The sequence below is a fragment of the Nematolebias whitei genome, chromosome 4 (genome assembly GCF_014905685.2).
Source record: "Nematolebias whitei isolate Nwh7 chromosome 4, NemWhi1, whole genome shotgun sequence".
Lineage (NCBI taxonomy): Eukaryota > Metazoa > Chordata > Actinopteri > Cyprinodontiformes > Rivulidae > Nematolebias > Nematolebias whitei.
In genome coordinates this window covers 2,633,875-2,647,077 of record NC_056501.1, presented here as the reverse complement: position 1 = coordinate 2,647,077, position 13,203 = coordinate 2,633,875, and the positions used below count along the sequence as shown (strand labels likewise).

The 13,203-nt window shown below is 42.3% G+C and overlaps 2 protein-coding genes across 2 annotated transcripts in view; one reads left to right on the top strand and one right to left on the bottom strand.

Moving 5' to 3' along the window:
• ctso (cathepsin O) overlaps window positions 1–4,020 on the bottom strand; it is an 11,105-nt gene extending 7,085 nt beyond the window's left edge. Inside the window, exons 1-3 of the mRNA XM_037675465.1 lie at window positions 3,847–4,020; window positions 1,969–2,074; window positions 1,625–1,749 (exon numbers count right to left, since the gene is read on the bottom strand). Of these exons, the coding sequence (XP_037531393.1) occupies window positions 1,625–1,749; window positions 1,969–2,074; window positions 3,847–4,020 (405 nt within the window). The remainder of the gene's footprint in view (window positions 1–1,624; window positions 1,750–1,968; window positions 2,075–3,846) is intronic.
• Window positions 4,021–4,748: 728 nt separating this feature from the next.
• Window positions 4,749–12,095, top strand: asb5a (ankyrin repeat and SOCS box containing 5a). The gene is made up of 7 exons (XM_037675582.1): window positions 4,749–4,953; window positions 7,269–7,348; window positions 9,671–9,778; window positions 9,989–10,139; window positions 10,482–10,616; window positions 11,641–11,832; window positions 11,927–12,095. The coding sequence occupies exons 1-7, from the start codon at window positions 4,749–4,751 to the stop codon at window positions 12,052–12,054; spliced, it is 999 nt and encodes a 332-aa protein (XP_037531510.1). The 3' UTR covers window positions 12,055–12,095.
• The last annotated feature ends 1,108 nt before the right edge of the window (window positions 12,096–13,203 follow it).

The following is a 13,203-nucleotide window of genomic DNA, read 5'->3' as shown; positions in this document are numbered from 1 at the left end:
ACGGTGGGAGACACGGTGGGTGACACGGTGGGAGACACGGTGGATGAGAGGGCCTTTTGCTCTGCTGCTCCTCGTCTGTGGAACAACCTCCCCAACCATCTAATACCCCAGACTAGAGAAAGTTTGAAGAAAGGACTGAAGATCTTTTTATTTTAAATATTTTATAGTTTAAATTTATTTTTAATCCTGCCGTTTTTAGTTTTTGAGTTCGTTTTATTCTCTCTAGATGTTTTATATCATAGCACTTTGACATTGAAAAATATAAAGTGAGGTTCAAATTCAATTATTATTATTAGTTACTTGTTAGTTACTTGTTAGTTACTTGTTAGTTACTTGTTAGCTACTTGTTAGCTACTTGTTAGCTACTTGTTAGCTACTTGTTAGTTACTTGTTAGCTACTTGTTAGTTACTTGTTAGTTACTTGTTAGCTACAAAGTACCTCATTTATTATGTTTAGTTATATATTTTATGTTATTTATGTTCATTATTTTCTTGTTTTTAGCATTTTACCTTGTTTTATATGGCACCTTGATTTATTGTTTTATGACACTGCTTTTATTTTAATTGCATTTTATTGCTGTTTATTGTTGTCTGTCTAAAACAGGTCTCTCTTGTAAAAGAGTCCTTGTGACTCAGTGAAACTGACCTGGATGAATCAAGGTTGAATTTATTTATTTTTGCACTGGACTCACAGATCATCACCCAGAAACAGCACCAGCCATCCCACACATTATGTGAACGTGACATGTGCACCTACATGAAACCGTGACCTACATGCATGAATGTTTCCGCACTCGAGGAAGTGGAAGAGCAGACGGTGAGACAGTGAAGTGAAACCTGACTGTAGAAATTAAACGACGACTTCTCGTGCATTTATTTCAATTTCACGTCACAAATGACCTAAAAACGTCCGATTCATAATAAATCTACAAACTAGTTTTGGTGCTGGTGAGTCACATCGTCTCTACAACTGCTTTTCACTTGCCAAAGTAAGAAGTTAAGTCGAATCTTGAATTAAATTCCCCTCGGTACGGTCTCCGCAGCACATCCCCCACCCAGAGCGCCGCGAGTCAGCCCGCTGACACTCGCGCTGAGCCGTGGAGCGCACTGCAGCTGCAGAAATGCAAAGACGATGCAGAGATGTGGCAGGTGGTGGAATTCAGGAAAGTTTTGCTCGTCTTCCCTGATGTGAACCCAGTATAGACCGAATCCCTTTCACCTCAGACACATTTAGAAGGCCGGCTGAAGAAAATATCACCATCTGTTGTAGAAATTCAACAGCAATAAAAAACAGCAAGGCAGAGCTAGTTTGAATTAAACTTTGGGCTCTAAACATCAGATCAGTTCCTTTTATGTGTTTAAATTGAATTAAAATACTGGATATGTTGTAGCCCAGCTCAGTGCATTGAAATAAACTCTTAAATACTTTAAAACGATCTTGCTGCTGTTGTCCTGGATGGAAACATGAGGACTGCAGTAATCTGTATGTGAGCCCAACCTGTTCCAGTAATGAATCCAGGGAGCAAAGGTTCCCCAGAACAACATTGAATTGTGATTAAATAATCCATGGCAATACGTTCATCTGACAGCAGCTTCAGTGATGTGGCTGATGCATTGACCTTACTGCTAATTGGTTCTGGACCGGTGCCACCACTCCCTTGTCCCTCCAGTCAAATCTGGCCGGGAGCCCCTTCACAGTGTGTCCAGAGAAGGCGGGAGCTCTGCCGCCCACAGCTCGCAGGTAAATATCTGGAGGTGAAGACACAATTCAGAGTCAAGACTGAGCAGGTAAGCAGGTACTGTGGACTTAGGTCAAAAAAGAAAAGAGCTCCAAAATGGTCAAGGATGAGAAAAACGAGGTCATTTAAGCTTCTACTTTTTCTTTCTTTTTCAATTTCCTATGAGCAAAAATAGTGCACGCAACTAATTGAGTTGTGCAAGAAGCCAGCACGACACATTTCATCTTACCCCTGAATTCCATGTGGGAGAGGTCAGAGAACTGGTTGATGCCATACCTGGCAGACTGTGGTGCTGTAGAAAGAGAGTTCAGGTGCACATGTCGCAGCGTGGCATCCTGCAGAAACACAAGCAGCACAGGAGCTGTCGCCGTCAACTGGAACAGCTGCAGCATCTCACCTGCTGAAACTCTGACATCACGCCAGGAACAACTCACACGTATGTGGAACATGCTAAAACATAATGCAAAGCAAAATTATCTGCTACATAAAATAATGTTTAACTTTACACGTTCGCCAGCGTTGTTTAGACATCATAAGGATCGTCACTTTGATAGTGACATCATCACTGAGGTCTCCGTCTATTCAAAAAGGCCTAAATTTTCTTTACTATGAGCAGCTCGTGTTTTCTTTTGTATCAGAAAGTTTGAGTTGCAGTTTGTAAAATGACAGATTTAAATTCCATTTTGTTTAATACACAACATTCAGTGTTTGACGGCAGTGTGTTGTCGAACGCTGTAAACACGATCGCTCATTATCATCCGGCGCCAGAAGAGAAATGCTGGGCAGTAATGATGCTGCTCGTATCCATCTGTTACCAGTGTTAGCAAAATATCTGATGAACCACTGGACAGATAGAAATGATGTGTGTGGGCGACGATATGAACGCCTTCAGGGAACACGTGGTAAATATTAAGTCCTGACGAGCAACTGTTTTTAAATGACAGCTGAGCTCATGACAGTTGTGTGAATGTTTCTGAATCTTTCTCGGTGTTGATCCGTGTCTTAATTAGATTCTACTCAGTTTATTTCTATAGATCCAGAAGTCTTCTCAAAAACATTCACACACATTAAAAAGCCAATTAATAAAGTTCTCTCTCTGAGGAAGCAGCAGGTTGTGTTGGATCTTCTCTTCATCTCAGTCTCTCATGCTGAGCAAGAACAAGGGAGACAGTGGGAAGAAAAACTCCCTTTAACAGGAAGAAACCTCCAGAACCAGAGGACGAGCGAACGTCTGCTTCGACCGGCTGGTTTGACAGGACACGAAGTGGAAACAGACATTTTCCGTCCGTGTTTTTCAGTTTGCAACTCGTTCCTCAGGTTTTGCTCTATTTTAACGATTCATAAATAAAAACGCTCGGCTCATTCAGGACGTTCATATTTAAAATATTGAGCTTTGTCGGCCATGTTTATCTGATTGAAAATGCATGGAGGCGTCTTCTTCACATCCTTTGAGCTGTTTGAAGCCTTTTACTGCTCGTGTCAGCTGTTGTTCTGCTTCAGCTTCTTTCTGCTAATTTAATCTGTAAGAAAAAGATCAAAGCTGGATTGTTAAAAAAGTATATATGAAGCAGCTTAGTGTGTTTTGTATTAGAATTAGAAAAATTAGAAAGTTATTCATTTTGTTCTGTCACTTGAAAATTATTATGATTGAAATAATTGTTTGAAAAAAGGGGCAGATATAATAAGATGTTTTCTTCTTTCTGCTGCCTTTCATTTTAAATCTTTTGTATCTTTCTTTATATTGTTATGGAATTGTTTTGTACTTTTTTTTAAATGAATAAACTTTACATTTGTTCGATAAAGTCAGATTTTTTAGGTATTTTTCTGCAAATGTTTTTGTTCATTTCTGCTTTTTGAGTCTTTTTTTTAACCAACTTTTTATTCTCCTTTCAGTTTCTGCCAATCTCAGCTTTTTGATCTTTTTCAGCTTCTCTGCTTCTTCAGCTGTTGCACAAGAAACAGGAAGTGACGTCGCTCTAGTTTTCCGTTTGTTTTTGTAATCGGATTACACTGAGCCCAACAGCTAAATGACAGTAAACATGAGGAGCTAATGTCAGCTCTTGATATATAACATCCATAGATAGCATATAATCACTATAACATCTACCTGAAAACAGCGATGGCGGCGGAGAAGCTCGTCGCTGCTAACTTCACGCAAACGCAGAAACTTTTCCCTAAACGTCTGCAAATGTCCCGCAGAGCCGTTACTTATCTCCGTGGGAGCGTTGTGACAGCACGCAGCTGCGGATAAAACGCCTGTGAGCAACAGCAGGGCCTCCATTAGACGAGCAGTCTGTGGAGAACACGCACAGATAAATACAGGAAGCAGACATGTTGAATGTTCGCGGGGAAGACCGTGAGTACCGCGCGGCGCATGCGCAGGAATCCAGAGGCGTTACCATGGAAACGGACAGACTTTATTAAAGCGGGCAGCGTTAAAGTAAAATAAGGGTGTAAAGAAAAAGTCACAATAACTCCTGAATACTTACGATATCATCATTGATGTTGTATCCTAACTGGGATCTTTTTAAGTAATATATATATATTTTATTTTTTAAATATTTGTAGCTTTTATATTGTTTACAGTTTTACTCCATTATTTTGTATTAGGTGGCAAATGGGATGAGATGTGTTCAAAACGACTTAAATCAGTTCCCGTGTATGAAAAACAAATTTCTGTCATGATCTGGTAGAATATATGTTTTAAAAACTAGACTGGCGTAGTTTTTGTGCTGCTGTGTGGGGGGGTTGGTTGTTTTGTGACTGAAACAGGTAAGTTTGACATTGAAACAACTTCTGTGCCCCCACACCCACGCACAGAGCACAATAACAACAATATGTACTCGCAGGCACAGTGGCAGCTGCAGAACATTTGTTCCAGCTGCATTTTGTCCGGACCGGCCGAGCAGAGCGCAGTGGAAGCACAAGCAGGCTCCTCTGGTGTCTTCTGGAGGAACGTCTCATCCAGCTTCATCCTAACCAACGCTGTTTTGAAGCGTGCCCGAGGAAATGTCAGAACCAACGGTGGAACTCACCAGCAAGCCCTTCGCAGTCCAGTTGTCCAATGTCTACCTCAGCATCTTGGCTCTGTTCTGCTTCAAGCTCTTTGTGAAGATCTCCCTCAACTTGCTGACGTACTTCTACATAGTCCGGGGAAACCGTAAAGAAGCTGCCCGGATATCAGCAGAGTTCTACGATTATGGTCCGCAGCACGGTGAGTATTCAGAGGCGACTCGTTTTTAAAGCCAAACACTTTGTTGTTGCTTACTAATAGTCGTGTCAATGAGAAGCGTAAGAGTGATGCCGCCTTCAACTCACACACTAGTGACACCTCTGACCTCGGCTGGATAAGGTCAGACGCAAACATGCACATGAAAGTGAACATACATGTTGTTTACACACAGGAGGAGCTATAAATACGGCCTCACGGCTTCACATGGTGAAAAACCAATAATTGTGTTGTCATGAATACATGAACTGCAGCAAGCATGACTCTGCATCCACTTTTCATTTCCACTTCTGAACCCTAAAGTGTACATTCAGGTTTACATGAAGTCACCGTCGGCCCCGCAGCTCTTCCTCTCTAATGTAATAATAGAACAGTCATGATATCTTCCCCAGCCCTCCCCACCCCCAGCCTGCCCTACTTTCCATTCCCAGCTATGCAGTGCACCCCATCGCACTGCAACCACAGCAACACCACGTTCTCAGGGACAAACGTTGAAAGACTCGTTCTGGGCCAAGGCAGACACGACAACAACATAATCTGTAGCCATCGTTCAAAGGGAATGCTAATGAGCTAAACTCTGGATATTAGTCACGCTCCTGTTCACGTGCTCTGCCTTGTTAGGAGAAAGCTGTTTGATGTCTCGAGTCCTCTTTTTATACGTCTGTGTTTCAAATGAACGTCAGTCAAGGAAAATGTAGGCTGCACGAGTAAAACTGTGACTTTTGGAAGAATGTTGGCCGATTATTATCTATAATTTAGTTGACTTTTATCCATAATTCTTGAATCAAATAGGGAAGGAAGATAATGACGATGAGAGCGTGTGGAATGCAGCAGCTGTTATTCTGGACATTGATTCAGGTGTGCCTGAGGTGTGTGTGTGTGTGTGTCTGTGGGGGGGTTAGAATTAATAGCTACAACCTAAAAAATTAAGTCAGTTTCTTTTTGTTGAAACGTTTTATCTTTTATCTAAAGGACTTCCTCAGTCTGTGGAGCTGCAGCAAACTCAGTCTTATAAACATCACCTTCTCATGGTGGATAAAGTTGTTGACGTCCAGAACCAGCTGTTCACATGATGATGGAGGACCATCAGACCAACGATGGATCGTTAATGCTATGCTGTTGCGATAAACAATAAATCAATTAATCACATGATAAATGAAAATGATCAACCTTGTTTTCATTTATCAGCTTTATCGTTTCTACATGTCTCTCTCTTTCTACTGAAGACACTGGACGACAAAAGGCTCAACTCCGGTTCTTTGCTGACCCCTCTCTTTCGCTTCTCTCTTTAAAATCTGTTTTAGCGATCCAAAATCACGTTTTTGGATCGCTAAAAGCAGCTAGCCTAAGAAGCTAAGCTACGAGCTAAGCTAACAGGCTGACCTCGGGGGGGGGGGGAAACCTTCGTCTTGTCGAAACTCCAAAATTCACAGAAGAAACTCGTGCTTTTGTGTAAAAACTTGTTTTTCTCTGCAAAAAGAATCTGAGAACTTGTTTAACGATTTTTTTTATTAAAAGCTTTGTGTGAAAAATGCTAAAGAGCTAAACCACACAGAGCGTCCGTCATTTTGAGAACCGAAAAACAGGAAAGAGAGACAGCCCATGTCACGTCAAGGGGCCTCCCTCCCATTTTTCTTAAAAAGACACGCTGCTCGCTCCCTCACTATCCATCCTTCGATTCAAACAGTCTTATACTGCCATCAGTTGGTCGAAAAAATCTACCACACACAAAAAATAACCATCATTTCTTCTTAAATTTGACAATAATTACTAATTATTGTCAAATTTCAAACAATATTATCGTTTATCGCAATATTTTCTGAGACAATTAATCGCCCAGCAAAATGTATAATCGTGACAGGCCTAGTTACTGCCTTGTTGGCCGCTTGCTATTCACAGAGGGCTGACTTATACTAGCAATAGCAGCATTGTAAGAGTGGGACAATGGGATAATTAGAGAATGTGCTGTTTATAAGACTGTTTGTTGCAGCTCCTCAGGCTGTAGAAGTCCTTTGGATAAAAGATGAAACATTTCAAGAAGAATCCGTTGGAGGACCTGACTTTAGTTTTTTTGATTTTTCTACCTTTATTATTGAGCAGCATCAGGAAATAGCTACAAGCTTATGTAAATGTCTGTCAATACTGACTTCAAAGCATCAATAAAACTGCTGCGCTCTTTAAAAGCCATGCTTGTGTTGTAGATTTGAAACGTGTTGCAGTTCCTGTTCTGAGTCACAGAATCCAGGAAATGGTTATAAAACCAGGAAGAAGCCAGCACTAAATTGATTTTCTTGTCACAGGATCCTGGGCAGACCGCTCACCCCTCCACGATGCTGCCAGCCAGGGCCGCCTCCTGGCCCTGAGGACCCTCATTTTACAGGTGAAGGGAGACCCTCTGAGGGTAATGTGTCTCCTTATCTGCACACATGGAGTCTTTAGTTATCGCCTCTTGTCCCGTTAAATTGTGCTCAGCACCTTTTGCCGATCTGCTGGCTGATAAAGTGAAGTGAGAATCAAAGAGTCGGGATTAACAGTTCTCTGCAGTTCTTTATTTCTTAAGGGGAGATTATTGTCACAGATGATCATTTATTTGTTTTTCATAAATGTAAAATTACAGTATGGTATGCAAAGTTCATCTCTTGCCTCATTTATCCATTACGTGCTGTGCATGACGAGATCCATGTGGCAACATAAATCTGAGTGTTGTCAGTCATATATATTTGAAAAGATCAAAGATAAAACTTAGACTGAAGTGTATCAAACGGTGCAGTCTATCAGAATCCCTCCAACAGTCCTCCAGATACATTGAGACGTAATTCTGAAATGTGTGCATGCTCTCCATGTAAACAAAGCACTTTTATGAAACTAATCTGAACATAAATATCAACCGTTACAACAAAACTGTTGAGTTTCTGATTCCAATAATTGTTCCTTAGATAAACAGTGGACGTAGTAGATGGCAGCAATAAATTAAAAAACACTTTAACCACTGACACGAGAAGAAAATGTGACGATTCTTTTTCTTACTTTGTGTTTTTTATGACTTTACATGAGTAATGAGGCCCGCTGGCAGGCAGTCGCTTTGGGACTGGAAAGTCACAGGTTCGATTCCCAGCTATGCCCATAAGTTGTGGTGTCCACTGTCCAAAACCTTGAACAACTTGTCTTGTTTGAGCAAGACATCCATTCCCCGTGTGCCTAAACAGCTTCTCGCTGGTCCACCTGGATTCATCTTACATGAGATGGGTCCAATCCAGAGGACATTTTTCATCATTCTATGAACACATACATTCTTCTTCTTCTTTCGGCTTTTCCCTCATCAGGGGTCCCCACAACGAGTCCTCCTCCTCCATCTCACTCTGTCCTCTGTGTCCTCTGTCCTCACTCCAACTACCTCCATGTCCTCTCTAACTGCATCATGTGTCTCCTCTTTGTCTTTTTCCTGCAGCTGCATTTCTAACATCCTTCTACCAATATACCCACTGTCCCTCCTCTGGACATGTCCAAACCACTGTCCCTCCTCTGGACATGTCCAAACCACTGTCCCTCCTCTAGACATGTCCAAACCACTGTCCCTCCTCTGGACATGTCCAAACCACTGTTCCTCCTCTGGACATGTCCAAACCACTGTCCCTCCTCTAGACATGTCCAAACCACTGTCCCTCCTCTGGACATGTCCAAGCCATCTCAGTGTGTCCTCCCTAACTTTATCTCCCAGGTGTTCAACCTGTGCTGTACCTCTGATGATCTCATTCCTGATCTTCTCCATCCTTGTCTCTCCTAAGAAGAACCTCAACATCTTCATTTCTGACACTTCCAGTTCTGTCTCCTGTCTTTTTGTCCATGTCTCTGTCTCCAGACCATACAACACAGCTGGTCTCACCACTGTCTTGTAAACTTTTCCTTTGACCTTTGCTGACACCCTTTTGTCACAAATCACTCCTGAAACTTTTCTCCATCACTCCATCCTGCCTGGACTCTCTTCTTCACCTCTTCACCACACTCCCCATGTTCCTGGACAGTGGACCCCAAGTCCTTGAAGTCCTGCACCTTTGTGACCTCTGCTCCTTGTAGCCTCACTGTTCCACCTCCTCCCTCTCATTCACACACATGGACTCTGTCTTACTACGACTGGCTTTCCTTCCTCTTCTTGCAAGTGCATACCTCCACCTCTCCAAGTTCTCTTCCACCTGTTCCCTGTTCTCACCACAGATCACAACGTCATCTGCAAACATCATAGTCCACGAGGAACACAGTGTATGAGCACATACTGTACATTGATGATATACATTGATGATAACAAACAGCACTTTCACTTCAGTCACTGTTTATTGGTTAAGACCCTCCTGTCTACTACGACACAAAAACTGGTGAAAGTTCAGAGAACTGTGCTGCAAAGCTGATGATTGTTTAAGTCAGATAAATCTGACGAAGCAGTGACATCACAGTGTTTCACACAGTGACTCATTTAGCTCTTTAGCAGCTTTTTGTTTTATCTTCATTAGGGTTTTTATGTCTAATGTTAAAATGTGATTTTAACGGAGGATGACGGGTTTGTTTTGTTTTGTAGGAGGAGATAAGTTTTGATAATCTTCTCGTAAATCCTGATTTTAAAGCAGCAGAGAGTGACGTCATCTGTTGCTTGATACTTTTTACTGTTTTTTCCTGTTAAATGTTTGCAGCTGCTGGGTTTTGTTTCCAGGGTCACAGTGTGAATGTTCTGACCATAGACCACGTGACACCCCTTCACGAGGCTTGTCTTGCAGACCATGTTGCCTGTGCTAGAGCTCTCATCGATGCAGGAGCTAATGTAAGTCACGCAGTGGCCTGAAGACTCTTTAATGTTGCCACTCAGCAGAGGTCGTATGTCATGGATGGGAAACTCCAACAAATGAGCATGACGGTACTCTTCGTCTACAGACAAGTGCAGAGATCAATTGTTGCCCGTGGCTGTTGCCGTTAGTCAACTTGCATTAAACAAGAGCTAAGAATAACAATAAAGACAAAAATGTTTTTACAGGTCAACGTTTCTACAGTTGATGGAGTCACCCCTCTGTTCAATGCCTGTACAGTGGGCGGTGTGGCGTGCACTGAAATTCTTTTGGAAAATGGAGCAAAACCTCAGAGCCTCGTGTACCAACCTTCACCGATACACGTGGCGACCAGCAAAGGTAAAATGTGACGAAGTGATCTAGATTTAGCCGACGTTGGAGGATCAAAAACTGTCTTTAGGAGGTCAGAAGTTATGGAGGGAACTTTTACTTAATGAACAGCGTTGGGGTTAGCCTCCTTCTGCTGATGGTTCTCAATCATTTCCCTCATCTTCACTCACGTTGGAGCCTGTGTTTGGACTTGTGCCTGTGTCTTGTTTTGCTGCAATGTCCTTTTGAACAAAGCAGCAGTGTGAAGAACAGCTTTAAAAATAAATCCTAACACGACCTGAGCGGACAGCTTGAAGAATGATCTCACATCGTCACTTGCTGATTACTGCCTCCATGCCCCATTACTTGCAGGTCATTACGGTTGCGTGGAGGCCCTGGTGACTTGGGGGGCCGATGTGGACACGGACATTCCTCACCTGGGCACGGCGCTCTACACCGCCTGCGTCTGCCAAGAGCTGGAGTGTGCCAGGAAGCTCCTGAGGGAAGGTGAGCTCGCAGTACGTCTTCATACAGACAGCCACGGGTCCTGCAGGAGATGAACACACAGTATATGATACACACAAAGAATTAAAGGTGCGACATTTATTAAAGGGATGCACCCAGCACCAATTACAAGCTCAAAATCTGCTAAACTGGCTGAGTTACAGCCTCTACGGTGTTTTCTATGATCTTTTAGAGGTGGAAGCGATCATGATTTATGTTGACTTCAAAAGTTCTTCAGTTGTAGAAGTCAACGCAACGACTGTTGTGTTCCGTTGAGAAGAAGGACGCCGCTTCTTCTGCATTCAACACCACTTTTACTGTAGTTTATCATTGTCATTGTCTACTGTTTTGTTGTCTGAACTTTACATGTTCTGTCTGGAACAGGTCCCTCTTGCAAATGAGTCCCCATGGCTCAATGAGGCTGTAGAAATAAAGGTTGAATTAATTAATTTTGTTTGTGACACCTGCATTAACCATTTCTTCTTCTACTTCTTTATAGCCTAGCTTCAATATGTGAGCAATAGCTATACTGACACCTAGTGGCTAAAAGTGGTATTGACCCATCATTACACCAACTACTTTCAAAAATGTTAAATTCTGAGACGTTTTCCAGACAGTGCAGGCAAATAAACATACAGTCACATAAAGGTACTAAAGAAGAAAAATGTGTTTATCATATATTTAAATCCTCTGAAAGAAATATATAGACATGATGTGCAAAAAATGTATAACCAATTAAGATGGCACCTCCTGGTTTAAGTAAACCAATATCCATCATTAGCAGAACGTTTGCTGCAAGGCGTTGATTTAAGTGTAACTATAGAAATGTGTTGTCTCTGCTCACAGTTTCAGGAGTGTTGCCTTTGATTAAAGCTAATAAGTTCATTAAATTTCAAGGTTAATGGAAGATGTTTGAAACGCATTAAATGAAAGGTACCCGTAAACATAAAGTCACAGAATGAGGAGCAGATCTTTTGAATTATGAGAAGAGCCGTGGTATTAATTGTTCTAACTTCACTCTGCGCAGGTGCAAATGTACAGAAAGGCAGATCCCTGGATTCACCTTTACATGCAGCAGCAGAGAAAGACTGCACAGCTGTCGTAAAGCTGCTGCTGGATTTCGGTGCAGACGTTAACGCCAGAAACACGGAGTTCCAGAGGCCGGTAGATGTGGCTCCACCCAGCAGTCTAACAGAGGGCTTCCTGCTGCTTTACGAAGGTAACGGGTCACCTTCAGTGGCCTCTCACCTGTGACTGCACTGTGATTATTTCTAAACCTTTAAACGATAGTTTGAATGTGCTTCTCTTTCTAGCTACACCACGCCTCCTGAGCCAGCTGTGTCGTCAGTGCATCAGGAAGTGTGTCGGCCGTGACAGACTCCACCTGCTGTCCCACCTTCACCTCCCCAACAGGCTCAAGAGCTACCTGCAGTACCAGTGATGTGCAGAACCAACGAACCGTGTGCCTCAGCGGGACTTTAATGAGACGCCGTTAACTGAAGATGCCTATCAACGCCCATTATATTTTCACTGCTGTTGTTATTGTCAGCTCAGTAGAGTGTCTGGACATGAGGAACGCCGTGTGTGACAGCTGCACCGAGTCCCGTCCCGGGTGCATGTGAGGGAGAAACTGCTACTAACCAGGACTCCTGAGTTCATTCTGGTAGAAAACAGTCAAACAATGTGAACGCTGTATTAACACACTTTAGTCTGCCCGTGTGCACAGAGAATGTCTTGATACCTCCAGCAAACATAACCAGACAAAGTACTTTACATGAGAACTGTTACAGGATTAGAATATATAAATGAAACAACGTGAGTATTCTGCATTTCAAACTGTTAATTAAAATGTTGTTTGTGAAGCTGTAAAGTGAAAACGTTCTGCGGTTGAACACTGGACAAACGTTTTTATTCTGGGTTTTTTTTTACATTTCAGGTTTGAAACATCATTACATGACTTCATGACACATTAAAATATTCCCAATGTTATTACTATGATCATCAAATATTTCTCATTATTTTAAAATATTTTACTAAACCTTATTTTATGTTTAGAAGCAGTGCTGCCCTGTAAATGAATTGTATTTCCTTATTAGTTATTTTTCTCTAGAGGGCAGCAGTGATTTGTTGGGACCAGCAGAAGGAGGCGGTCGCCATGGCAACACAAACAAAAAGCAGCTCTGTGGGGGAAGTTGATGAGATTAGACTGTAACAACACGTTAATTAGCTCAGAGAACAAAGGCAGGTGTTATAAAAACTGAATATGAGCGCAGGAATCCCAGAACAGAAACATTTTAGTCTTTATTTATACATTCTGCACCTTGTCCCAAAAAGACAAAGCTCCTGAGACACTGACAACTGTCCTTATTTCAAGTGAAGAATGCAAACATCAGACATATATGTCCATCCATTATCTTTACCCTCTTCTTCCTTTTTGGGTCACTGGTGCCCACATCCAGCAGTCACTGTGAGAGAAGCAAGAGACACCTGGACCTGTCTCCAGTCCATCACAGGGACACCTGGACAGGTCTCCAGTCCATCACAGGGACACCTGGACCTGTCTCCAGTCCATCACAGGGACACCTGGACA